This window comes from Cucurbita maxima, unplaced genomic scaffold (genome assembly GCF_002738345.1).
Source record: "Cucurbita maxima cultivar Rimu unplaced genomic scaffold, Cmax_1.0 Cma_Scf00015, whole genome shotgun sequence".
NCBI lineage: Eukaryota > Viridiplantae > Streptophyta > Magnoliopsida > Cucurbitales > Cucurbitaceae > Cucurbita > Cucurbita maxima.
The window spans coordinates 2,509,409-2,537,301 of NW_019272031.1; the positions used below are offsets into that span (position 1 = coordinate 2,509,409).

The following is a 27,893-nucleotide window of genomic DNA, read 5'->3' on the forward strand; positions in this document are numbered from 1 at the left end:
GTGACCACCATAACGTAGGGGACTATCGGGGCAATCGAGATTTTGAATTCTAAACATGGATCGTTACACGTAATTACTTGACTAATTTTTGACACTCCAAATTTCAATGAAAGAGATCGAACTTTTGTTAATACTAATCAAAGAAGAAAAAGCTAAAGTCAGAATGTGCATAGCAATAATAGGCGCTTATCTATTGTAAGAATGTGCATAGCAATAATAGACGCTTATCTATCGTATTCTTACGAACTTTAATGATTTGATATCGACATTTCTCCCTCCACAAAGATTTTGGTGGATAATCTTAACAAGTTGTCTCAAAATTTACAAGACTTTGCATTAGCCGACACTAAAAAAAATATTGATTTTTTTTTTTTTTTTTGTCAACGCTACTCGAGACCACATTTTTTAATCATTATAAATAAGAAACAAATGGTCACCGTCACGAATCACACTTATATCATCAATTTCTGCATTATCCGCACTCATAACTTTTGTGGCCATTTTCCCTCCAAACTTTTCCCCTGCACAGAACAAGCAGTAGTAGTTGCAATCAATCAATATCTGTTTTAGCTACATAATATCAACGTGATATCAGAATCATATCATAAACGCTAAATCATAGCATACCTGCAATTGTGCATAGCTCTTCTACTGAACCCGGGAGAAGCATTAACTTCCCATATTGACTCTCAACCTTACTTCCATCTCGAGACTGCATATGTACAGTAACCCTTTTCTTGATTTCTCTTGAATCATTCAAATAAGAGCTAATCGCCAAATTTTCCAAGGAGTCGATCTCATCAAACTCAATTCGATGTTCGTCCAAACTTCCCACGTTCCCGTTTCTTCGCTTTCCCATTTCCCCTAGTCGTTCAATAACGTCATCATCTTCTTCACAACGGTTTTCATTTTTCTTTAGCTCACCATCGCTCCAAATACCGCCCGTTCTTTCATATTCCTTCCTTTTCTACCCATAATCAAAAAAAAAAAAAAAAAAAATTAGAAAATTAAAAAGGAAAATAAAATTTAGACATAAAAAATAAAAAATTATACCATGAAAAAATTATTCATTATAATATTCCCATCTTCCAAATTTGATTGAATAATATACAACAAAGAATCTCTCTTGAGCTTCAATATTTGAGAAAGCTTTGAGGTTTGAACTTTGAAAGGTTGAGGCTTTTCACATAACACACCAAATTCTCCAAACATTTCTCCACCTATTGCTCTTCCAATGACCTAAAGAATCATATGATAAAAAAAAAACTTTAATATATTCATTAAATAAACATGAACAAGACCATAGGTTATAAATAATATAAATTTTATTACATACTTTATCGTGGCCTTCAATATTCGATATTAGATCCTGCATTTATGTCTTGTAAAGTTAGCAAAATGGCAAATATCGTAATTTTCAAACGAGAATTAAAGGGTTTTTTTTATCGCTTACCACACTGCCCGAGACCAATATATAGAGATCGGTTTGAGCTTCATTTTGGAGTATAATATCTTCCTTAGGTGGGAAATACTCGGCCTCCACATCTGAGACCTTAATATGCAAGAATTGATACTTACTATATGTAATATACGTGTATTGGTTTTCATATATTCATCGTCATAGGAAAATCGTCGTCATAATGCAACATGACGTTTAAAACATGCATTTCATCTTAATATGAAAATTAACGTCATATTAAGTGTCATCAAATAACACATCATAATCATCGTAAAACATTAATGGCATCATCATATTACTCATTCACGTCATCATACATCATACATCATACGTCATCATCAAAGCATCATATATATAAAGCATAAATGACACGTGCAGGGGCCTAGACCCAAGATGAGTTATATTATGGAAACTTCATCATCTTACATTGTCGTATTATCATGCATCATCGTCATCATACAACGTCATCAAATAACACATCATAATCATCGTAAAAGATCATAAGACATCATCATATAATTCATTCACGTCATCATACATCATACATCATACGTTATCATCAGAGCATCATAAGTATAAAGCATAAATGACACGTGCAAGGGCCTAGACCCAAGAGGAGTTATATTAAAGAAACTCTATCATCTTACATCGTCATTGTCATCAAATAACACATCATAATCATCGTAAACATCGTAAGACATCATCATATAACTCATTCATGTCATCATAAATATAAAGCATAAATGACACGTGCAAGAACATCATAAAGGGTTTGAGAATGATTACCAATTGGAAAAGAAAGTCATGAGAAACGCCTTCAAAAAGGTAAGCTTTGTGAAGAATTGGGTAGAAGAGATAATGAGCAATGGAAGCTCTAATAGCTTTCGGAAGCTCATTCAACGTGTCTCGCTGCTTCAATCCCTCCGTCTTGAACTTGAGACATACGTGCGATAACATTTGGTCTCGTATCCCTTCCGGTAACTGGTTTCTCGACGCAAACTCCATCGCAGCTCGTACCGAATCCCTCTACAAAGAAATTAGTATTACGGGTCGTTTTTCATTTCTCATTTAAAGAAGATAATACTTACGAAATTTTGGGTCCGACTAGTCCGATGAACGACGAGATTCGTCATGTTACCGATGAGATAAGAAGTCAAGCCCAAATTGAAGAGCATGTAAAAGATATCAAACAACATTTCTTGAGGGTTTTCAGCATGGAGATCGCCATAGCCAGTGGTTGTTAAGGTGGTAATGGACCAATAAATTGAAGTAACGTAGAGATTCCAAAGGCTATCTTCCTTGAAATTAGGGTTAGCTGCACCAATCCATGTTCGTTTTGGGTCAGGATATTTGTCGGCTATAACAAAATTAAAGCACCCAGCACAGTGTACTGCAAATAATGTAACCTGTAATATGCATTAAACCAATAATTAGCATAAACTTTGGGTTAATTATGGAGAAAAACTATGGTCAGTACTTACAGAAATGAGCTTTGTGCAACGGACCCAGAAATAATTGAACCTGATGTCCTTTTCTAGCCTGGAAAATAACCCAACAAACGGGTTAGCTCGAGCTTGATCGAAGCTAGGTTAGAGTCTTACGTTGGCTCCGGAGAAGATTATAGGTATACAAGTAAAGATAGTATTCTATAGATTTGCTATTCTTAATCTGGGAGAGCTTATTATTCTTTGTAAGATGTTACGCCGGTTGGAGAGACGAACGAAACATTATTTATAAAGGTGTGAAAATCTCTCCTTAACAGACGAGTTTTAAAAACTTTGAGGGAAAACCCGAAAAAAAAACCTAAAGAGGACAATAGGTGTTAGTGGTGGGCTTGGTTGTTACATTCTTCACGAGTCGTATCAAATCCATGCTCTTATTTGTCTATCTTGTAGTATTGAACAAAGAAATTGTGAAGTTTGTTCAACTCGAAGGTCTAGACTAGAGATATCCATTTAATCGAGGGAGGAGGTGGAGACGAGGATTACATTCCCCGATCCCATCCTGGTCCACTTGCATATATAAATATATATTTATTATAATATTTTACATTTTTTTAATAAAAACTTCATAAATAATAATAATAATAATAATTCATTAAATTTGAAAGGGATATTTAAAAAATGGGAAAAAATCGTCTTCACCCGTTAACATGCCCCGATCCTTTAAAATAATAAATGATTTCTTTGCGGGCTGGGAATGACAAAGACTTCCTGTACCTGCTTCTCCCATTAACATCTCTAATACAACCTATGTAACAGCTTCAAGCTTGCTGCTATAGATATTGTCTTTTTTGAGTTTCTTCTAAAAGTTTTTAAAACTTGTATGTTAGTGAGAGATTTTCACCTCTTCTAAAGAATGTTTCATTCTCCTCTCCAATCGATGTAGAATCTCACCGTCTTAGTAACGATTTGGGATAGAGTTGATAGAGTTATATTAGACCGACAACAAAGTCGAGAACTTATGTTTAAAATAGACAATATCGTATGATGGTAGAAGTTTAGAAAGAAAAAGAGAAACCTCGCAAAGAAAGAGCTGACCCGACGCAGCCGCCATAGCCGGAGCATGTTCAAAAGCTTGAACCCAGCCTTCCCAGTTTGGTTCGTGAGCAAGAAACTGATCCACTGTAATGGCGCAGTGGAACAAACATCCAAAACAAACCAAGTAGACAAATACCTAAAAGAAAATAAAAATAAATAATAATAATAATAATAAGAATAATAATGTTGTTTTTCTGGATCGAACCTGAGTGCTATTTTTTTGTGGGCGTGGACGAGAACATAGGATTGACCATCGAGATATGCGACAAAGAAGGTTAAAACGATGTCGGCGGCGAAAAACACGTTGACAACGTTGTCAAAGATAAAAAGAACATTTTGTTTGTAGGGAAGAAAGGCAAATTCAAATGGACATATCCAAGCTGAGTAGATCACTAGAATCACTAGCCATATCTCCCATGCTCTGAAACACATGTCAAATACAAAATATTAGTAACTAAGATTATAATATTATACCGTAATTACCCTTTAATCGAGACTCGACTCTTTTTATGGAGTCTCTGTTCAACACTAGACTAAAGACATGACCTTAATACCATCGACTCGCTCTATGGCGTCCTTGTTCGACACTAAGCTAAAAGAAACAACGAATCTCCATAATGTTACGATATTATCCACTTTGAGTATAAGTCATCGTGATTTTGCTTTTGGTTTTTTAAAAGCTCTCGTACTGCATCACCTCAAGCTCACCTCAACTAGCATATATTGTCATTTTTTGGCTTTCTCTCAAGATTTTTAAAACACGTCAGTTAAGGAAAGATTTCCACGTCCTTATAAACAATGTTTTGTTTTCCTCCCAACTGATGTGGATTTCAACATCCTTATAAAAAATCTCGAACCTATGTAGGATCTCACATCTATAGAGTCCTTGTTTGACACTAAGTTAAAGGCTTACCCTAATACCATGTTAGAAACAACAAACCTCCACAATGGTACGATATTATCCACTTTTAGCATAAACTCTCGTGATTTTGCTTTTTGAACTTTTGGTTTCTCAAAAACTCTCGAACCAATAGAGATAGTATTCATGTGAGATCCCACATCGGTTGAGAAGGAGAACAAAACATTCTTTATAAGGGTGTGGAAACCTTTCCCGATGCATTTTAAAAACTTTGAAAAGAAACCCAAAAGAAAAAACGTAAAAAGGACAATATCTATTAGCTGAGAGCTTAAACTTTATCGTTTTCTATTAACGCATGATCACATGATTTTCCTCTTAATTAGCTAACGTGGGTGTCTAAATTCTCGACAAAACGAGCTGTGATAGAATTAAGAAGGGAAGCTAAAATCAATATAATTTACCGATAACAAGGGTTGAAAGGGGAAATGATGCGCTTAGGAAGGCTGGTAGAGTGGCTGATGGAGGCGCCAAGGGAAGGCAAGAGGTCAAAAGTGCTTTGAAGGCCGCCATTAATTTGGAGCTCGTCGGAGAAAAAGCGCTTCAAGAACCGCTTCCGACAAGAACATCTCATTTTTTTGGTCGGAAAAGCCACCGGAGAAATGAAAGCTGTTCACAGGAGGAGGAAGAAGAAGACGATGCAGTTAAATATCCGAGCTGGAAATAAAGAATTTTGAGGAAGTGGCAGACAAATTATAAAAACTCTTTTTTTATTTAATTAATTAATTAATTTATTATTATTAGATGCACTATCAAAATATTTTAAAAAAAAAAAAGGATATTGGACGGCTGAGATTGATTTGGAGAGGTATTGGTGGACACGTGGAAAAATGGTGGGTAGGATACAAGATATCAGCTCATGATTCTTTTTTTCCCTAACTTTCTGTAACCTTTTTTTATGCCAGAGTATCATTTTAGTTGGCTATCATTAATCCATTTTTTTTTTTAATTATATAAATTTAAATTACAAATATATATATATATATATGGGCTTTTTAGATTCCCCAACTATTTTTTTTTGGGAAAAAAAAAAAAGAAAAAAAAATTATTTTCCTTGACCATTAGATTTTGACAACTATTACTTTTTTTTTATTTTTTTTATATAAAAAATTGGGTAAAAACACGGCACGTCGATTAGTACACGTTTCCACCTCTCGCTTATCGAATAACTATTCCAAAATCTGTATAGAGAAGAGTTTTCTATAGCGCTCGGTTCTTTCATACGAACTTAGTTATTTGCATAATAACAGGTATATCGTAGGTTGACCAAATCCAATTCTCTCGTATTAGGGTTGATTCTCGTAGTTCTCCTTTAAATACTAATAGTAAATAGAAACATAATTATTTCACGCTTACCTCAATATTTTATCTATTAAAGTTTTAAAATTTTATGAACTCTATTGGTAATTTTTACCTGACTGGTTTAAATACCATAATTGATATAAGTTAGAAATAAATATTGAAATTAAATAGATAATAACACTTCTTTATGTAAAAATAATTTACTCAGTAATTTAAATCGTAAATATTTTGTTTCTAAAATACTTTTAAAATTTATAAAAGAGTTTAAAAATACTCGTTAACCTCAAAACTGTTTCAAACATACGTCTCGCTTTCAACAATTTCATTTCTACCTTTAAACTTTTTTTAAAACTTCAAAACACCTTTACTCGGTTCTAAGAAGTTTAAAAATATTTGTATCGTCAGTATGTGGACAGAATTGTTAGTACCGCGTTTCAAAAATACACATGAACTTTTAAAACTAATTAATATCCTTAAAAGTTTGTTGTTGAAGAACGAGAGGTAATAAGAATTTTTATATTTTTCAATAAAAAATCAAAGAATTAATGTTATTTTCAAATTTTTAAAAGGTTTTTGAGATCTCAGTCAAAAAAACTAATCATTCCCAATGTAAAAATCTCTTTCGAGTTAGATGCATTTGAAGACCCGAGAGTAAAGTCATACAGATAATATTTACTAGCTGTAGACTTTTACTGTAGTAATTTTTTAAACATGATACTTAACGATAATTTTTAAAAATTTATAGATATTATTGAAATTTTTGAAAGTTTAAAGGTCTATTTAGAAATAAAGTATAAGACGGGATATTATTATTTTAAGTAACTTTATATTTGAGGGCGACAAATGCGTAGTGTTGACCGAGTAGACTTCCTTTTTCCAAAATTCTGTTCACATTCTCTCAATTAATTTTTATTCTAACTATCTCGTGTCATCATTTTCATTATTTTCCATCATTTTTTATAAAAAAAATAAATATTAAAACTTATTATATACTATTTATAAAAACACCTCAGGTAAATTAAATAATAATAATAATAATAATAAATCTTCTAATAAAAATATATATCATCGATAAATATGTAAGAGGTTCGAATCTTTACTTTTAATAAATTAATTTATAAATTAAAAAAATATATTTAAAAAATTACTCATTAAATAGAATTTTGAGCTATAACATTAGTTATTTATTTAATTATTATGATTTTTATTTTTTTATAAAAAAATTTATAATTTGATAAGTTCTTAATTAGTTGTTTATTTATTTATTACACTTTTTATTTTTATTTTTTTTTATATAAGATTAAAATTTAACTAAACTTAGATTATATATCTAATTAAATTACCGGGTTTTTTTTTATTAATTTAATCTTATAATTAATATGTATTAAATTAAAAATAGTAAAATTTATATAAAAAAATTAAAATTATTGAAAAAAAATCAATCTAAAAAAGATATTTTTAACGCACAATTAATAAAATAAAAATCTATTTTAATTTGTGCATCTAAATAAATAAATAAATATATATATATATATATATATATATATATATATATATATAGACGAAACCCTAAAGTTGGGGGTTTGGGTTAGGGGGAAAGGGAAGGAAGGGACCAAAATATTCTCTCCACCCAAAAATACAAAATACTTTTTTATAATTATTTTCAAAAGAAAAAAAAATAATATTTTTTTTTATTTATAATTATGGCCCATCATTTTTATCTATTTGTGGTTCACACTCCCTAACCCTTTTATTTATTTATTTATTTATTTATTTATTTATTTATTTATTATTATTATTATTATTATTATTATTTTGCTCCATATTTCATGATGTTGACTACTAGCAAATATGGAGCTAAACCTTGATTCCCTTGCCCAAGGCCAAGGGCATAGAATCATATCATTAATTCTCTTTTCCTTTTTCTTTTTCTCCACGAGGAACGGGTGGCAGAATTCGTTGTCAAATTTACAAGCTTTTCACGAAAAAGATAAAATAAAATAATTTATGAACATCTGAGATCCCGCTTTGATTGAGATTGAAGAGGAGAACGAAACATTTTTTATAAGAGTGTAGAAACCTCTCCTTAGGAGATGTTTAAAAAATCGATACGTAACTGACAAAAGAGGGCAATATCTGTCAGTGATGGGCTTGGACGGTTAATAATGGTATTAGAGGCAGACATTGGGCAGTGTACCAAGCGAGGACACTGGGCCCAAGGAGGTGGATTCTAAGATATCATATCAATTGGAGAGGAGAACGAAGTAGGGTGTAGAAATCTTTCCTAGACGTGTTTTAAAACCTTGAGAGAAAGTGAAAAAGGAAAAGTTCAAATAGGACAATATCTGTTACGGTGGGTTTGAAATATTATAGAACAAGACACTTTTTCCATATATCAGCTTATTATTGACACAATATATCATTCATATATACTTCATAAAATTACCATCCATAGCCTCCAATATTCTCGTTGAAGGTTATTCCAGTATTCTCGGGAGTATGACATGAGTCATTTCAGTGCTATAGCGCTTGATACTTCAACATTAAATCGAAGTATTTTCTCTTCCCCTTCCTACCCAAAAAAACAAAGGGTACCCTATGTCCTTGACCTAATAACTATCGTTCGACTAATATAATACTATAGGTTACTGTTAGACCTAATATTAAACACATCACTAACGTACCGTTAGTATCTTGAATCTCATTTGAATTCTTTTTAGATTACGGGTGTTTTGAACGATTAAATTATATTAATATTTATGTAGTTTTTTTAAATTAATAATGTCGTATTTATTTGAATTAATTTGTGGATGAGGTTGGAGCCTAATCTTTTTAAGCATATGCTTATTATATTTATTTATGATGTAGACTTGATGAAGTTTAAGATCAATCCCTTTGAATAAAAATAAATGTTTTTTTTTAAATGGAAAATAAAAAATGTTATCATATTCTATTTGAATTTTGTTTTTATTTTTTTTTCAAAAATAAAAATAAAAATAAAAATAAACCTATAATTTTATTTGTGGTTGAGATATATGATGTAGACTAGAAGCCAATATTAAACTGAAATTTGATTCCTTTAGGCTAAGGTGAAGAATAAAAATAAATATTTATTATTTTTAATCCATAATTATAAATAGGTATAGTGAATAAGAGTTTTATTTTTTTCTTTTAAAAAATAAAATAAAAAGTAATTTAATGTTTTATTTTTAATATTATATTCTTGACCGATTGGATAATTATTTGACTTTTTTTTAAAAAATTAATTTTATAAATACTATTTCCACTTTCTTTGTTTTATTATCTTCTTTTATAAATATTTTTAAAATTCAAAATTAAAAGAAAAAATGACAATTATTTCTTGATTCAAAAATTTATTTCTGAAAAATAAAGAATTCTGTAGAAAACAAAAACAAATTTCTAGCTAAAAAAATATATTTAGTTCCGAAAAAATTAATATGTTTTATAGAATAAAAAATAATTAAATATAATTATTTCATAAATTTATAATGCGAAGATATTTTGTCCACAAATCACGAATGAACTAAAATTTTTAATTTTCAAAATTTTATTTTTATTTCTATAATTGGATCAACAATTCAAATATTTATTTTTTACTTAAAAATATAAAAACTACTATAAAGATTATATAATAAAAATTATTTTTTTTAGTTATAACGATTTAGGTTCAGAATTCTAATGAAAATGAAATTTAATAGAGTTAAGAGAATAAATTTATCTCCGTAAATATTTTTATCGATTTCCAAATTTTTCAAAATTACGTACATGTGGAACTTCAAAACCCTAACCTCTTCATTGAGGCTACAAGGTTCGATCTTAAATGCCAGTTTTGAGTTTTCAAAAACAAACTTCTTTGAGTTTAAAACTATGGAGTTCAGATTCAGCATTTGATGACCATGATATTCTCTTACATACCCAAAATGATCACGTTACCTACTTATCTTGAATTGCTAATAAGAGCAAAAACTATCTGCATAAAAAAAATACGAGTCTTTTTAGTATGCTCTATCCTCACTCAAATGTTTCGTAAGTAAGAAAAATTTTAGGTCGTCCAACATAAGATTGTTCCAAGCTAGGCATGTTTAACTTTAGAGTTCATATAATTGAGCCACCGAAAAACAAATGCAATCGGTGAGTATAGGCAGTAACTGTAACATCTCAAGCCCACTGCTGACAGATATTGTTCCACTTTTTCTTTCGGACTTCTCTTCAATGTTTTTAAAACGTGTCTAAAGAGATTTTCACACCGTTATAGAGAATATTTCGTTCTCCTCTCCATCTGATGTGGGATCTTACAGTAACTATTAATTGTTTTAAACATTTCTTAACTATTATATTTTCAATATCCTCGTTCAAATATAGTCGTAATTTATTCACGTATCTCTCATATACTCGAACATCACAACAACAAAAATTTAATGACTATCTCGAAATTGGGTTTCTCCCGATCCATCTTTAAAGAGCTTTAGTTGTAGAGAGACAGCATTATTGCATAATCGTACTGTCTCCAAGAAAGAGTGGGATTTTGACGTACAACGAGCATGGATTATTGCATCAGAATTTCAATGAATATCATCATGATATTTAGGACACCTTTTTTTTTCCATTTTTATGCAAATATCATCGACCACTTTATAGCATAGACAAATTATTGGGTTATGATTCCTACCAATAGAGCGTAAGCTTGTAAACATACCACTAATAGTTCAACCTCAATGTTAACCTCCAATCCATTTAAGATTTTCATCGACATGAATATAACTCAATTAGTTTAAAAACTATTAAAAATTCATTTAGAATTTTCAACCGAAGTCCAAACCCTTATGAGCAATGTTTAGACTAATGATTTTGTAACAGCTCAAGCCCACCGCTAGCATATATTATTCTCTTTGGTTTTCCCTTTCGGACTTTCCCTTAAAATTTTTAAAACACATCTGCTAGAGAGAGGTTCTACATCCTTATAAAGAATGTTTCATTCCTCTCTCTAACCGATGTGGGATCTCACAATTCATCCCCTTCGGGACCAGCGAGGACACTGGCACTTGTTCCCCTCTCCAATCGATGTGAGATCTCACAATTCACCCCCTTCGAGGCCCAACGTACTTGCTGACACTCATTCCCCTCTTCAATCGATGTGAGATCTCACAATCCACCCCCTTCGAGGCTTAGCGTCCTCTCGATGTGGGATCTCACAATCACCCCCTTTAGAGCTCAACATCCTCCTGATATGGGATCTCACAATACACCTCATTTGGGACTCAGCGTCCTCTCGATGTGGGATCTCACAATCCACCCCTTCGGGGCTTAACATCCTCGCTGGCACACCGCCCCGTGTTCACCACTTCTGTCAAGATTAAAAACGTGGAATCTCTTAAATAACTGCCCTAACATTTCATATCTTGTTTCATTCATCTCAAGAGGAAGAAGAAAAGGATGGAAACATTCAAATTACATTTCACAAAACAAGGACAACAAAAAGCTAAGAGAAGTTTTGCTTTCACTATTGAGAAAGAAAAACCAAAACCTAAAAGGGGTCTTATCCTCTTGCTTGTGGGGTTGGTAGACCTTTGTGGGGAAGCCTGCCCTTAGTGCTATATTGTGGATGGTATAATGATCAGATATGCAGACCACAAAATCGAATACCAAGTACCTTACGCGTGCTTCTCGGCGTTTAAACATCTAATTTGCAGTGTGTAGTAAAAAGTTGGCACCCCAATTGCTCTGAGAAAGTGAAACTTGGAGCTACCCTTTGATATCGATATCTTTATGTGATTATTCTTCGGGACTATGAGTATATAGAAGCCAGAATCAACGACCCGACACCTTTATACTTCGTCTGATTAAAGTCATTACTACCTGTATGCTAATAGAACCAAAAGAAATACTTTATTTGGGATCCTAATGAAAAACATCGTAAAACATATAAATACACCGAAATATAAAATAATTTAAAGAATCTCGTAATACAATCTCATTAAAAAAAAAATGAATGAAATAACATAAATGCAAAAGCTAGACTGACTTCGACTCATTATACATTCAACAAACAATACGTCGCCCACCTTATCTATTCTTCAAGAAAAAATAATGAGAAAATATAAAGCATTAAAAATACTCCGCAAGTGACCTCACTTTAAGAGTCTGAATATGCCATCAAATAAGAAATAACTATAGTGGGACTTAATAATTCATCGTCCCATTCATCATGTATACAAAACCAAACATACATCACTCTCAGGAACCCCAAGTCTTTTTGCATCTATTTCATGTATTGATGTGCATCACTACGCATTAAATGGATGCGTTCATGTCAGAAACGACAATAGGGAGCTTGGTTAAAATGGTTGATTCTTATTCAAAATCTCAATTACTTTCACCCGCATATCACTCTACGATCCAATTCCTACCCTTGGCGAGCATCAGACGTCCTTAAAGATACCTGCAGCCACACACTCGGTGAAAACGGAGTATGGCCTAGAGTATTTTTTGGCAACCCAAAACTCGGGTTAGGGATGAATAATTGAACTTATTTCTCGATTCAATGGAAACCAATTTTAGGCATATCGACTCGTCCAGTACATGGGACAAGCATCACATCCTCTATTTCCTAAATGAAATGAATCAGAAAAATCCTAGTCTGTGGGTAACTTGCGAATGTGGCCTATGTTGAAGCTCAAGCTAACAAGCCACTAAAACCATACAAAAACAATGGTTTGCGGCAGGGAGTTCCATTTGGGGTTTGGGCAAATGTACAAAGAACAGAATGATTATGATCAGTAGCACGATGATGATTCACAATAAATGGACCTCCTTGCTTGGTTTCCAAATGGGTTCTATGTCATTTACCATATCATACTTTATTTTTGTCTCAGCTTAAAATCAATATAAAGAAATAAAATCAAGGCCATTCAAAAGGAGAATCATCAGTTTCAAAAAGAAACGTGGGAAGTATGCCATAAAAAGATTATTGATACCTCTCATCCCCTTCCACCATGGTCATCTCAACTGCATTTCTATCTCTGATATAATCATCACCACGAGAACGCCCTCCGCGCATAGTCCCTTTTTGTGTCTCTCTCTCTTCGTTTTTTTTCCCTACATGTTGAACACAATTCTTTGTAGAAAACACTCGCTGTGAGATCCCACATCGGTTGGGGAGGAGAATGAAACACCCTTTATAAGGGTGTGGAGACCTCTTCCTAGCAGACGCGTTTTAAAAACCTTCAAGGGAAAGCCCAAAGTGGACAATATCTGCTAGCGGTGGACTTGTGCCGTTACACTCGCACTCCTTATTAACACTCTGTAGAAACTACTGCTGCACTCTGTGCTTTGTATTTCTTGGGATGAAAACCTAAGTAGGATGGAGGGGTATTTATAGTAGAGGCTAAACAATTTATTCCTAAAATATCTAGATATTTTTATTTTAAAATACCTGAATCATTTTCCTAAAAATAAATATTCAATAAGCTCGTACAATTATTGGGCTTGACCTTATTGAGCTAGTGATGATATTTTAACACCGGTCACTCCAATAAAAAGAACTAGACATACCGCTTGCTTTCATGTCTACCTTCCTGAGAGTGAAGCTGCTTGTGGTGGTTGTTGATAATCAATTTAATAGTTTGCAAAATAACACAGATAGAAATGATACATTTTAAAATTCAGTAAGCAAAGAAGTCAGTCTAGGAACTGTGACAAATAAAGTCATTCTCAGAAAACTATACACACGGCCTAAAACAATAGATTTCTGCCTTTTGATTTAAAACTACCAAATGAGGACAGAACCTCGTTTGAGACGCTTTATGTGCCACCACTCTTTGTATTTGCAACAGCCTAAATCCACCGCTAGCAGATATAATCCTTTTTGGGGTTTTTCCTTTCGAGCTTCCTCTCAAGGCTTTTAAAACGTGTCTTCTAGGATGTGAGAGAGGTTTCCACACCCTTATAAAAAATGTTTTGTTCCCCTCTCCAACTAACGTGGGATCTCACAATCTACCCCCCTTCGAGGCCCAGCGTCCTTGCTGGCACTCATTTCTTCTCCAATCGATGTGGGACCCCCAATCCACCCCTCTTCGGGGCCCATCGTCCTTGTTGGCACACCGCTTTGTGTCCACCCCTTTGGGGCTCAGTCTACTTGTTGGCACATCTTCCGATGTCTGGCTCTGATACCATTTGTAACAAACCGAAGCCCACCGCTAGCAGATATTGTCCTCTTTGGGCTTTCCTTCTTAGAATTTCCATCAAGGTTTTTAAAACACGTCTATTAGGGAAAGGTTTCCACAACCTTATAAAAAATGTTTCATTCCCCTCTCCAACCGAGGTGGGATCTCATCTAGAACCATACAAGCCAATACTTGTCATAATGAGAACTTTTGTTGCTTGGGCATAAGTTTGAACTCCAGAAGGAAGTTAAATTTCCTAAAAGATGTATGTGAGCTAGCCCAACCTTGAATACTCCCATTAGTTTCTTTCAAGGGAAAAAAAAAAAAAAACAGCATACCAAAAAAGTTTGTCAGACTAAAATGGGGATGGCAACGTGGCCCGATAATTGTAGACTTAAAAGATGTATGGTGAGAATATTTGCTAAAACCAACACACCTATATGGTGGTGAAAGTTCTCTATTTATAATCATTTACGTAATCAAATAAATTACAAAAGAAATGGAAAGAGCAATAAATAGATACAAGATATTTGTCTATCATAAAATGTCAAATATGATACCTATGGTAAACTGTAATGGAAGGCTAAATATCATACAAAATATTTGTCTATAATAAAGGGTCAAATATGATACCTATAGTAAATAGTAATTGAAGGCTAAATACCAACAAGATATTTGCTATAATAAAATGTCAAACATGATACCTGTGGTAAACCTAATGGAAGGCTAAATATCATACAAGATGGAAGGCTAAATATCATACAAGATCTTTGTCTATAATAATTGGTCAAACATGATACTTATGGTAAACCGTAATGGAAGGCTAAATATCATACAAGATATTCGTCTATAATAAAGGGTCAAACATGATACCTATGGTAAACCGAAATGGAAAGCTAAATATCATACAAGATATTTGTCTATAATAAATGGTCAAATATGATACCTATGGTAAACTGTAATGGAAGGCTAAATATCATACAAGATATTTGTCTATAATAAAGAGTCAAATAAAGAGTCAAAGATACTTATGATAAACCGTAATGGAAAGCTAAATATCATACAAAATATTTGTCTATAATAAAGGGTCAAATATGATACATATGGTACATAATTTAAGGCTAAATATCCTCAAAAATCACCGTTAAAAGCTGTGAAGGAAATAAAACAGATGGAGAAGAATACAAGAGAACATACAATAATCATAGCAAAAGTCCATTTAGACCAATGTGGCAGACACCACCCTAGGATGGATAAAACACCCCTTATACCCTTGAAATTCAGAAGCAATTTAACATCAATACTTTTTCCTTGAAGATGCCAAGTTTTGTCAATAAACATATGCTAAATAAAACACCCCTTAGAGGATGCCAAGTTCTCAGTAAATACTTTGCAAGAAGTATAAAAGTTCAACAGATGCAAGGCACAAATCTATTATAAAAATTGAATTAACTAAATATTGTCAAGCTTTTGGGTGATCAGTGCATCTTTAACTGGTACAAGAGAGATTGCAAAAAAATAAACAGAAGTTTAGGACGTACATCTAAAAAAACAACAGAACATGTTACGCTTTAGCTTTTCCAGCCTGCAGAGATTGACTCCTCTGCTGTAACTTCAATATCTGGAAAACAGAAAACCAACAGTAAGTAATCTTCAAAAAATCGCCGCTTGGGCCAATCATTTCCTCTTAACGATCAAACCTAATGTGTTCAATAAAAAACGTTAAGGTGTTTAAAGTCATGCCTAGTAACTCGCATATCTATGGCTCAGTCTATCTCAACTCTACTCAATCGTTCTATCTATAATCTTAAGAACTTGAAGTGAGTTCATGACTCAAACTCCTTATTGAAATTCACCTCTCGTGTTGATACTAATGCTAAAGAGCCTCAAATACTTGGGGTAAATCGTCCCCACATTTTCATTCTTATAGCTTTGCTACTTTTTGTTCAATTGGATAAGTTAATAACTCTTTTGTATTGGGAAAGAAATATAAAAGGTTAAAATGAATCTGAAAGAGGAAGAAACATGCAAGAATCATTTCTGTTCTCACAAAAAAATTCTCAATTTACCTACAGTTTTTAATCAAGTTCAGATTTCATTCTCTTATCAGAAGTTCAGATTTCACTTTCTTTGTTTTCAAACAATCATTTCTGGATCCTCCAACAAACATGCAAGAATCATACACAAAATAAAAATGTTTTATTGCTTTTTGTTGAGGTCCTGCAAATATCAGCCAAAGGGTTAAATTTAAGATCTATAGAGGTATGAGAAGAACATACAGCGTCTCTCTTGCTATTTTGCTTCTCTTCCAAATCTTGAAGGGCTGAATCCAGACGTTTCCTGAATTGTGTAAATATTATTGAATTAAAACGCATGAAAATGGCGACTGGCATGAGAAAACTATATTATCACTATCGTTAATGTATATGGAAGAAGAATGCCATAAATGATAAAGAACAAAATGCAAGGAAATTGAATTGAAAGATCGACTCTGCTCTCTTGTTTGATCTATATTTCCCTCTTTTCATTTATGCTCTTCCCTGTGTTCAACTCTCTCTCTCCATCTCCATCTGGGATGCAACAGTAGGAAGAAAAAATAGGTTGTTCCACCAGCTATTGAGAAAAAATGGTTGAACAGCCTTCCCTCCATAAACCTGCATTATCAAAACCTTGAGGACCCTTCCTCCTAATAACCTTTTCTTTGCAGAAAGGCTATCTCCAACCAATTTACGTCTCTTTGTACAGAAGAAAAAGATACAGGCAGTGGAGAAAAGATGAGAAAATATTTCTGTAGCCATAGTATTTTTCTTTTTATATTCAGAGCATTATCTTTCAAAAACGTCCTTCGACACAAGTTTTCACTACCCTTTTTGTTGTTTAGAAGTACATACTGTCTTCTAAGACCAATAGTCTATGAGTTTAAAAATAGTCTATACCAATAGTTTAGGAGTTGCCTTCTGTCGCATTTTTCCCCTTCTCCTCAAGTCGTTATAGTCGAAACAAAATGGAGTAAAAAATACCTAACAAAATGACATGGCAGTTGAATTGTCATCACGGACCAATCAAACTATAATGCATGAAAGTTTTGGAAGAGTAACAAATTGGTGACTATTTCAAATTAAGAGTAACAAATTGGGCAACTTCTGTTCCTATTTAAACACACTTTCTTCTCTTTACTCGCACACAATTCTTCTACAATTCTTAATCCTCTCTTACTAAAATCCCTATTGTTGCTCTTCCCTACCTTCAATTTCTGAGACACAATTCTTCTACATTTTAAATCCTCTCTCTTTCAAAAATCCCTATTGTAGCTCTTCCCAAGCTTCCAATTTCAGTATATTGTTGTGAGTACTTAAATTGTAAATGTACTCTTGAGAGAGTTGTGGTCCATTCTTCAAAAATTCCAACATTTGAACTGGTTTGGTTCTGAGTCGTGGAAATGATTGAGTTTGCTCTTTAACTCGTAAAATGAGCAATCTTACGGTTTTGTCTGATTTGAGAAAAGAGTCAAAAAAGTTTTTATTAAGATTCCCAAGAAGCACTTGGAGAGTGGAGTAGGTCGAATTTGACCGAACTACTATAAAATTACAGTGTTACTTTCTCCAACTCTATCTCACTTAATTTTGAAATTATTATTGTGATTCGTTAGTTTTGTTTTTAATTGTTTATTATCTTAAATTGAATTATTTTATAAACTTGTCGTATTAATTGTGACATTCAATTGATAAAAAGTTTGAAAATAAAAAATAAATAAATTAAATAATTTATTGTCCAAACCTTATTCATCCCTCCTTTAGGGTTGTCATACCAATCCAACAATTGGTATCAGAGCAAGTTGCTCAATTTCTTTTCATAAACTTTATTGTTTGAGTATATGGCAAACCTACGAGTTAATAACGACATTATTAAAGGATAATCTATCTCTGAGCCTCCTTATTTTGATGGGCCAAATTATACTGAATGGAAGGCTAGAATGAAAATTTATTTGCAATCAGTTGATTATCATTTATAGTTAAATGATAATAAAGGTCCTTACATTCCAATGAAAATTGTTAATAACATTGAAGTACCTAAATTAGGAGAGGTATTGTTAATAACATTGAAGTACCTAAATTAGGAGAGGTATTTGATGAGCATGATATCCTTTAATGCTAGTGCTATAAATTATTTTTATTGTGTCTTAAGTAATGATGAATTTAACCAAATGTCTATATGTTCTTTTGCAAGTTAAAGAAACAAAAATCGACATGTTAGTTCATAATTATGAACTATTCAAAATGGACGTAAACGAATCTATTGTTGATATGTTTACTAGATTTACTTACTAATATTATAAGCCATTCAAAAGGTAAAGGATCTCACAAACACTTCCTTTGAAGGAACTCATTTTCAAAGTTTTGTGAAATCCTTTATATTTGAAGGTAGAATATACTTTGTCAAGATTTTTTAAAGCATTTATAGTATTAGTAAATCTAGTAAACATATCAATAATAAACTCATTTACATCCATTTAAAATAGTTCATAATTATGGACTAACATGCTAATTTTTGTTTTTTTTAACTTGATTTGTTCTCTCCTGAGTTACTTCGAGAGTTCTCCAAATTTCATTTGCAGAAGAACACTGACACTTAATTAAATTCATCACTCCTTAAAGCACAATAAAAACAATTTATAGCACTAGCATTAAAGGAACATTTTTCATATCATGCTCATCAAATTCTTCTTTCTAATTTAGTCACTTCAATATTATTAACAATTTTCATTAGAATGTAAGGATCTTTGCAAACATTTAACCATAAATGATAATCAACTGATTGCAAATAAATTTTCAGTATAATTTGACTCAATAAGTTCTTATCTCCTATCAAACCAAAAGACAAAAAGATTCCCTATCTTGTTTTCTCACCAAGTTGGGACAGAGACCAATATCTAGGAAGATGGTCAACATTTGGAAAGACTTGTATCCGTGTAAGAGATTAAAACAGCCAATAAACTTGGAACTTACAAAGCTCCAGGCCCAGATAGTCACTCTTCTGAATTTTTAATAAGTGTTGGAATATTTACCAAAAAATAATCTGCTTGAGGTGCTTCAGAAGTTCCTTGAGCCGGATGTTCCTACCTTTTACATTAATCAGACTTCTTTTAGTCTGATTCCAAAGAAAGAGAGGGTTTCTCAAAGTATCTAACATCATCCTATCAATTTGGTAAAAGTAGACTTTACAAAATGTTCCAATGTGCTTCTGAACAAGCTAAAAGAGGTTATCCATGCTACCATTCCCCCAATCATCCAGCCTTCGTGCCTAATCGTCAAATAGTTGATTCCATTTACTTGACAACACGATAGTGGATAACTATAAAGAGAGGAAGAAAAAGGGTGGAGCATGAAGCTTTTTTTTTAGTAAAACAAAGATGGAATGGAACTTGAAGCTTTGATCTCAAGGAGAGGAGTAGATATTTTAACTGCTATGCTCATGCTGGTAAGTGGGTAGGTGAATTATGAGGATTCGACTTTGAAAAAACTCGATACATGATTGATCAAGTTTTTCTCGAGGTTCGTTCTTACAAAGAAAGACTTTCTTGAAGACATGCTTGCATCTCCCACATTTTATTTTCCATCTTCCTAAACAATAAAATAAGCCTCTAGGTCTTATCAAGCCTGTAAAGTAGTGTAGTATATTGTACAAGGAATTAATCCTCATCCTAATTAGACTTTCATAATTATACAAGGAATTAATCGAACAAACTAATCCTCATCCTAATTAACCAAACAAATTAATCCTCATTTTAATTAACTACGGAATTAACTAAACAATCTAATCATAATCCTACTTAACCATGAAATTAACAAAAATATTTAATTAACCACAAATTCTCCTTCATCATATTCTATCTCTCCCAAAAATTACGCACCTACTGCATCAATTTTCCTTCTTCACAATAGAATTTCAGTCAAGGTTCTTTAGATTCCTATTGCACAATTACATAGTTTCGAGCAATTTTTATTTTGTTTGTTTTATCACCTTCGCTAGTTTTTTCCTTCACACGATTGAATGTTTTTCACCTTCCTTTGTTACACATGGAATTTTGAAATAATTGCATGATAACTTCGGTCGAGCAAGTTCTCACACATATTGAACTTTTTGATTACATGGATCAAAATCGCTAAACATTTTATCCAAAATTTGATAGATTTCGACCACCCCGTTCTTGATTCCCCCCAAGGCTTCACAATCTATGTAGGGATTTAGGTGTGTCCTTGAATAATTTTATACCTCCATTGGCCATGATCCAAATCCTAAAGTGGATTTCCTGGCTTTGAACTGTCTTCTTGTGTAGCAAAATTTCATTCTTGAATATTCTTCCCTGTTTCTTGAAAAGGGAATACTCTGAAAGAAACCTCTTGTATATAAATGTGAGTTGTTGAACAACAAGCACAACTCACAAAACTCCATCTTGTAATCAGCATCAACAAGAGTTTTTCAATCCTCCCCGGACGACAGCCATTAGTGGCTCAAATGATTGTCCTGATTCTAATTTGGTGTAACCTAAGAAGATAAATTCTCTCCAAAAATCAATCAAATATTTATTAAGAATAAAAAGTTAGGAATACAAGAGGGGCTTATGGAGAATTGGAAAACAAACTACTCATAATCCTAATTAACCAACGAATTCACCAAACAAACTTATCATAATCCTAATTAACCAAGAAATCAGACGACTAATCTTGATCTTAATTAACCAAGGAATTAACCAGACAAACTAATCATAATTAACCAAGGAATTAACCACTAATCCTGCTACATCATAAAGGCTGTAAACAAGGTGTTTCTCTTGCCCCATTACTTTTCACAATCATAGCTAATGTTTCAAATAGTCTGCCTGACAAGGGCTTACGAGTTTCAACACATACAGAGTCATAATACAATCAACTACGGCTAAGTTAGAATCATCCAAATTAAAAACCACCTCATTTAAAACAAAGTAACAACTTGATAACCGAGAGACACAAGAGAAATGTAAAATGAAGACACTTTGAATAAAATCTCATCGAGTAATTAGTTTAATGAAGGTTTTCAAATGATTGGTATTACTGTATTAGAGTCACTACTATCCATGACCTACAAAACCAAAAAGGAAAAAATAATGAAAAAAACATACAATTCTGCAGAGATGTAATCAATTCTCTTGCGCACGTTTGCATTTGCTTCTGCCAGATCCTGCTTCACGAGCACTGGACCAATCAGTTTAAATACATTTGCGTCATCTCTGAGTAGATCCAATTCCTGCGTATGTAAGCAAACAAGAAAAGCAAGAAAAAAAAGGTTAACACCTTGTAGCAAAGAATTATGCTGATAAAAACAAAATGTCCACCGATATGAATGCTTCAAATTCTTATCGTACACCAGATTTTTTCACTTGATTTGAAACATAGTTCATTATAACACATGAATGTTTAAGTTGAAACGGGGAAGGGAAAATTCTATAAAATCAATTCTGTTATTTTGCAACACTTCTTCACAGATAGAGATACTCAAGTCACCAAAACTATGCACGAATATATACTTGAAAATACGAGAATGACAAGTGAAAGGAATGGCAAAACCTTGAGGACGAGCTCGTTCTCACCAAGTTGAATAGTGTATTTCTTCCTCACTTGGTGATTCTTCGCAATATCTGAAGAATCGATCACATTGTTAGGCTTTTTGGCAAGTAAATTGTTAGTATTGAATCCAGATAGAACAATCGACGCAGTATTTGATTAAAATATTGATGTTTCCATAAATCCTGCTAATCGTATGAACAGGAAGTAAACGAGAATCGATTAGAGGCTTGCCTTTTTGTAGCTTGCTGAGATCGTTGGCTTTCGACTCAAGCTCGCGCTGTAGCTCTCGAAGAACGCTTGTGGAACTCATACTGACCGAATCGTCGACTTCCTTTGCTACCTACGCGCGGAAATCTGTTGCGAGATTGGTTAAATTAACATATATAGCTTTGCGTTTATTTATTTGTTATTCAAAGAAAATCCTAATTTCATCTTAAATTTAGGCTCGAAAAAAATTAATTAAAATTAATAAAAATAGTCTTCCATTTCCCAATTTGCCACGAAAATATCCTAAATTTTTTAAATTTTTAATAATATATTTAATTTAAAGTGTTGAAATTTTGTTAAAAAAATCTTTAAACTTTCAAAAAAAAAAAAAAAAAATCAAAAATCAAAAAATACTTTTTAATTAAAAAGTTCTATAAAAAAGTAGTTTCTGTTCATATATTGGTAAAAAAAAAAAATTAATTTATTTTATAAAGGTAAAGATTAGTGGTGTTGATGTTACCGCTCAGTGATAAAGGAGGTAGGGGTGCAGAGACAGCCAGGAGGTTTGCCTAAAAGCAGCCACCCTTGAAAGAGTGCGTAATAGCTCACTGATCGAGCGCTCTTGCGCCGAAGATGAACGGGGCTAAGCGATCTGCCGAAGCTGTGGGATGTAAAAATGCATCGGTAGGGAAGCGTTCCCTCCCACTCGAAAAAGTGATTAGCCACCACTTAAAAAGTCGATTAGCCACCACTCCAAAAGTCGATTAGGCACCACTCCCCAAAAAAAAATGTTACTTTTAAAATTTTATGGATATTTTTTAAATATAGTACTAATAATTAATGTGTTTTTTTAATTTTAAAGGTATTAATGCAACTTTTTTAAATTTAATGGTTTTTTTTAAACAAAATACTCACGTTTTCCATTTTAAACCCTAAAACGTTTTTTATATTCTTTTAGTTGAGAGTATTATTCTTCTGCCTTCCAGATTGTTATTCACTTTAATCGTAGTATTTGTGAGATTTCATATTAGTTTAAGAGAAGAACGAAACATTTTTTATAACAGTGTAAAAACTTCCATCTAGTAGAGGTGTAACCATGAGGCTAACGACGATACATAACTGACCAAAACAAGCAATATTTGCTGGCAGTAAGCTTAGACTGTTACTGTTACCGTGTTCACTTTCTTCTTTATTACTTCGTATTCGAGAATATCAAGACTAGCTTCTTCATTTTTTTTTCCAATCCCATAACTTACTTTCTTAATAAATAAATAAAAATAAAATAAAATAAAACACTCAGACAATGGTTCATCGAGTCTAATATATTTAATGTTTAATATATTGCTTCTATCCATAAATTCTTTTGAATTCGATTTACTTCTAATCATGTTCATGATCGTTCTATTATTAGGTTCAATTGCTCGTTTTTTTTTTTTTTTTTAGTGTAACATGTAGAGAAAAACTTGTTCAATATGGTTAGCAAATGTGAGCGTATTCCAGCAACCGTGTTTATGATGCTCTACGTAAACTCGTGTAATCATATCATAATGCTTCTTTCCCACCATACAAATCCGTGTATATTTTAAACGACGTATTTGACTATGGCAAACCTCCTGCCACTTCCTTCTATTACAACGTCTTAGATGTCTATATCTATCGTACCAAATGAGAGTTTTTTTGCATAATTCTGGTAAGTAATATGTGTTGGATGATGAAAGTGAGTCCCACATCGGCTAATTTAGGGAATGATCATGGGTTTATAAGTGAGGAATACTAATTCCATTGCTATGAGACCTTTTGGGAAGCCCAAAGCAAAGCCATGAGAGCTTATGCTCAAAGTGGACAATATCATACCATTGTAGAGAGTCGTGTTCGCCTAACAATATGAACATTTTATTTGTATACAAATTTTCATATTGGGATGATAATATCTGCACCGTTTATGTTATTAAAATAATTTTAACGACCTCATTTTTAATTTATTAATGAATAATTATAAAAATAATATATTTTCTTTTAATTACTACTTAGAGTAAATGGTGATTTCAATATGTCGGTGACGAAGGTAACCTACTTTCGGTGGACGCGGAGTCAACGTAGCATTCTTCTTTCTTACTTCCGTTTGTGATTTTGTGCCCTATCCTTTACGGTCGAGAATCAAGGATTGACTTTCTTTTTCAGGGAGAGGTTCAGGATCATTCTTGTGAAAGGTTTCGAAGTAAGTAGCTCGATAGACGGTTCAGTAAAGTCAAGTCTATTAGGGGCTCTTTGACGATCCCGACTGTCAAGTGAAGGGAATAAAGGTTCAGGAGAGAAGCCAGAAGTTGAGTCTTTCAAAGCAGCTAACTACTGAATTGATTTTTTAACTGTTGATCCTGAAAAAATAAATGGAAAATTTAACCGAGATTGAAATAGGAGGTAAGAACAGGGAAAAGCTCCTAAGGACCGGGATAAGAAAGGCAAACATTTTTTTAATTTAATTTCATATAAATTTTGATTTTTTATATTAAGATCAATGAGTGAATTGAAATTTCTAGGGGCAAAAAATTGAATTTTCTAAGAAAACACTGATTTTTTATTTATTTATTTTATTTATTTATTTATTTTTGGTTGAATCCAAGAAAAATGTTATTATTTGTGAAATTCCTACTCGACCATTAATGGGCCGCATATATTAGGCATAAATGGTAGGGGTATTTCGGTAAATCAACTTTTAGCTAAAAGGCCCAACAGGAAAAGCCCTAATTCTCACGTCATATAAATTTTGGCCGACAATCGTTTACCCTTCTTCTCGCACGAAGGATTTCTGCAGGCGGCAAAATCTCGCTAGAGCTCCACAAAGCGGAAGATACTTCCTTCATCTGTTGGAAAACATGGTGAGTAGATCTAATCTTGTTCTAAATCACTGCTTACTGGTCGTTTATGTCATTTACGATTACCGTTGAGTTTTTCGATCATCACGCATGGTTGGTCATGCCGGGATTTTGTGAAGAACTTCTTTGAGTCTTTTTTGTTTACACCATGAAAGTCATGAGATTGTTTCGTATCGGTTCCAAAATTTGTGCAAATGGAAGTATTAAATCCCGAATTTTGATAGGGCAGATTACTGTATGAGTATATTCCTCATAATCAAGGTTTATGCTGTGTGTTTTAATTGGGAAACCACTATGTAAGTTATAGTTTACTAACTCTGTTCTTTGGATTTCTTGAAGACTGTTCTGTCATGTTTTGAAATTTAGGGCTTATATCACTTCAAGGGCTTATAATGCGTGCCTCTACTTTGTCTGTTTGAAAGAGAGAGAGAAGACCTATACCTGTTTTTGGGTTTTTGTTTAATAATAATGCTTCTGTTACTTGGTGACTGGCATGGAGTTGACTTCCATCTTTGTTTCTTTATGCATTAGATTAGATAGTACCTTAATTATAGTCTATTGAAATATAGCGATCTTTACTTTGCTTTCGTTTTTGTTCTGGATTCCATAGTCTGGCTCAAGGAGGAAGACCAGGGAACCTAAGGAAGAAACTGTGACACTTGGGCCTGCCGTGAGGGAAGGCGAGCATGTTTTTGGTGTTGCTCACATTTTTGCCTCATTCAATGACACATTCATTGTAAGTGGAAAGATGCATATAAATTGGCTGCTTTTTCATTAACAAAATGATGACTTTGTTGTTCCAACCGCAGCATGTGACTGATCTTTCTGGGAGGGAAACACTTGTCCGCATTACAGGTGAAACAACAAATGTTTTCGTACTTATTTTTACTTTTAAATTGAAGTGTTTGAAACCATGAATCTGAGATATTTCCTTTTATTGCCTAGTTTTTGTGCCTACCAATATGTATTTGCATCATTGGTCGTGTAAATAAAATAATTTTTGTATAAAATTTTTAATCTACTTAATACAAGGTCTTAGAACGGCATATTACTTAAACCTTGATTTGCATTGAAGCACGAAAAGTTTCTGCATTTATGAATATGATGCATGGTTTTAGTTTATTCGTAATTGTCTGTTAGACTCACTATACTCGAATCGGAGTTGTCCTATAATAGAGGTTGTGAGATAGGATTTTCTTATCCTATAGTGAGGTCTTTTTCTTGCATGTGGGAATGTGTATGCAGTGCTTTTATTTTTCTCTTCTCTCAAAGCGGGAGAGTGATCCTCTAATTTCTCCGAGGGGGAAAGTGAACGTTGAAATTTATATTGTCATATACAAGGGTGTGGAAGTGATCGTTGATAAAAGTATTAGTCATGCTATTTTTTTCCGCTTCTTTATGTTTGTGTGGACAAATAAGAAGTGAGATTCCGTGTTGTGATGAACTCAGGTGGGATGAAGGTGAAAGCTGACAGGGATGAGTCCTCTCCATATGCAGCTATGCTTGCAGCACAAGATGTTTCTCAGAGATGCAAGGTTTCATACTCTGTTTATATTATTTCTTACTCGTTTTTCTCCATTTCTTTATAGATTGTAACCGTTGTATTGACTGATTCTAAATGTTTCCATTTTCTTAATTTCATTTTTAGCTTTCATAAACTTTTTACATTGTTACTGAACATTATTACTTTTCTGTTGCCACACTTTTTTTTTTCACTACTAGGAACTTGGCATTACTGCTCTTCACATTAAACTACGTGCCACCGGAGGAAACAAGACTAAAACACCCGGCCCAGGTGCCCAGTCTGCACTTCGTGCTCTTGCTCGTTCTGGAATGAGGATTGGTCGTATTGGTAAAGTCGTTATCTCTATAATATACTAACATTCATGAATACTGTACATTCGACTAAGCTCTTTGACCGTATGCTGCATCATTCGGTGTAAATCTAATTCCCTTTTTCGTTTTGATATGTTCCAGAGGATGTGACTCCAATTCCAACAGACAGCACTCGCAGAAAGGGTGGAAGAAGAGGAAGAAGGCTGTAAGCTCGCTCCCGGATTCCTCCTTTTATGGCGCTATGTTGGTCGTTTCTCTATGGTTCTGATCCTCTCCTTAATCTTGCTACCTTAGTTTTTCAGAACTCCAGCTTGTTTTTGATTATTCCTTTATCAGGGATGTTTTGTCTTCGTATTTGTTTTATGTAGAACTGAGACTTGTGAAAGAGGAATTTTTGGGTTTAGTTTAACAAATCAATACGATTCTCCTTATTATTGAATGAAAATTGTGGTCATTGAAAATTGAAATACTTTATAAAACGTATTGTTAAGTTGATTATTGGTTATAAAGTTGAATTCAAATCATTATGTTTATGTGACTTTATTCTTGGAATCTTAAACGCAGCCATGTTGCTTATGGAAATTTCATTCTCATGCCTTTTATTGTTCTTGTTTGTGGATACAGATTATATAATTTTTAGCCTGTTGATATATGGCTAAATGGGTATCTTTTATTATAGGTCTTTTGCATCAATGTATATTGTGTTACCATTCTTGTTTGTAATGAATGAGATTAAAGTTTTTTTTTTTGGTTTGTTGAGGCTTGTTTGATAATTATCTATATTTTGAAAATTCTAACTTCTAAATGTTACTTTCATAGTTTTTTTATTTGATATGCCATTATTTTCAAAATATATGCTATGAAAATGATTTGAGTACTTGAGTTGGGTCGAGAACTTTTAGGTCGACACAAGTGCTTGGAGGTGTGGGGGTGGTGGTCAGAGGTCGAGGGTGGTTGATGGTGGTGGCGCGGT

General features: G+C 33.0%; 3 protein-coding genes and 2 long non-coding RNA genes across 6 annotated transcripts; 1 reads left to right on the top strand and 4 right to left on the bottom strand.

Moving 5' to 3' along the window:
- Positions 1-273: 273 nt before the first annotated feature.
- LOC111490393 (potassium channel KAT1-like) lies at positions 274-5,516 on the bottom strand. Its single transcript, XM_023138993.1, has 11 exons — positions 5,320-5,516; positions 4,205-4,420; positions 3,980-4,135; positions 2,941-2,998; positions 2,548-2,865; positions 2,246-2,485; positions 1,454-1,552; positions 1,337-1,369; positions 1,054-1,239; positions 628-967; positions 274-521 (listed from the first exon to the last, which is right to left on the bottom strand). Exons 1-11 carry the CDS (start codon positions 5,487-5,489, stop codon positions 406-408), a joined length of 1,932 nt encoding a protein of 643 aa, XP_022994761.1. The 5' UTR covers positions 5,490-5,516; the 3' UTR covers positions 274-405.
- Positions 539-27,423, top strand: LOC111490508 (40S ribosomal protein S14-2-like). 2 transcript variants are annotated; one of them, XM_023139163.1, is made up of 10 exons: positions 539-543; positions 869-870; positions 6,711-6,718; positions 12,815-12,824; positions 25,001-25,087; positions 25,695-25,820; positions 25,894-25,939; positions 26,534-26,619; positions 26,807-26,936; positions 27,062-27,423. In XM_023139163.1, the coding sequence occupies exons 5-10, from the start codon at positions 25,085-25,087 to the stop codon at positions 27,127-27,129; spliced, it is 459 nt and encodes a 152-aa protein (XP_022994931.1). In that variant the 5' UTR covers positions 539-543; positions 869-870; positions 6,711-6,718; positions 12,815-12,824; positions 25,001-25,084; the 3' UTR covers positions 27,130-27,423. The 2 variants fall into 2 exon arrangements, with proteins under 2 accessions (XP_022994931.1, XP_022994932.1); XM_023139164.1 differs by having other exon boundaries at positions 12,815-12,822; positions 25,005-25,087.
- LOC111490528 lies at positions 11,610-13,426 on the bottom strand. Its single transcript, XR_002719582.1, has 2 exons — positions 13,213-13,426; positions 11,610-12,101 (listed from the first exon to the last, which is right to left on the bottom strand). It is a non-coding gene; the product is annotated as an uncharacterized LOC111490528 (long non-coding RNA).
- Positions 14,964-15,405, bottom strand: LOC111490522. The gene is made up of 2 exons (XR_002719576.1): positions 15,201-15,405; positions 14,964-15,033 (listed from the first exon to the last, which is right to left on the bottom strand). It is a non-coding gene; the product is annotated as an uncharacterized LOC111490522 (long non-coding RNA).
- Positions 15,803-22,397, bottom strand: LOC111490501 (prefoldin subunit 6-like). The gene is made up of 5 exons (XM_023139153.1): positions 22,236-22,397; positions 22,005-22,075; positions 21,560-21,684; positions 16,680-16,740; positions 15,803-16,021 (listed from the first exon to the last, which is right to left on the bottom strand). Exons 1-5 carry the CDS (start codon positions 22,312-22,314, stop codon positions 15,965-15,967), a joined length of 393 nt encoding a protein of 130 aa, XP_022994921.1. The 5' UTR covers positions 22,315-22,397; the 3' UTR covers positions 15,803-15,964.
- Positions 27,424-27,893: the final 470 nt, after the last annotated feature.

Coding starts and splice junctions, on each gene's coding strand:
- LOC111490393 (XM_023138993.1), bottom strand. CDS start 5,489: ATGAGATGTTCTTGTCGGAAGCGGTTCTTGAAGCGCTTTTTCTCCGAC. Junction 2,486..2,547: donor CTAGTCGGACCCAAAATTTC/GTAAGTATTATC, acceptor ATTTCTTTGTAG/AGGGATTCGGTACGAGCTGC. Junction 1,240..1,336: donor ATATTGAAGGCCACGATAAA/GTATGTAATAAA, acceptor ATGATTCTTTAG/GTCATTGGAAGAGCAATAGG.
- LOC111490501 (XM_023139153.1), bottom strand. CDS start 22,314: ATGAGTTCCACAAGCGTTCTTCGAGAGCTACAGCGCGAGCTTGAGTCG. Junction 21,685..22,004: donor AGAACGAGCTCGTCCTCAAG/GTTTTGCCATTC, acceptor TTACATACGCAG/GAATTGGATCTACTCAGAGA. Junction 16,022..16,679: donor AAAATAGCAAGAGAGACGCT/GTATGTTCTTCT, acceptor TCTGTTTTCCAG/ATATTGAAGTTACAGCAGAG.
- LOC111490508 (XM_023139163.1), top strand. Junction 25,821..25,893: donor CATTCAATGACACATTCATT/GTAAGTGGAAAG, acceptor TTCCAACCGCAG/CATGTGACTGATCTTTCTGG. Junction 26,937..27,061: donor AATGAGGATTGGTCGTATTG/GTAAAGTCGTTA, acceptor GATATGTTCCAG/AGGATGTGACTCCAATTCCA.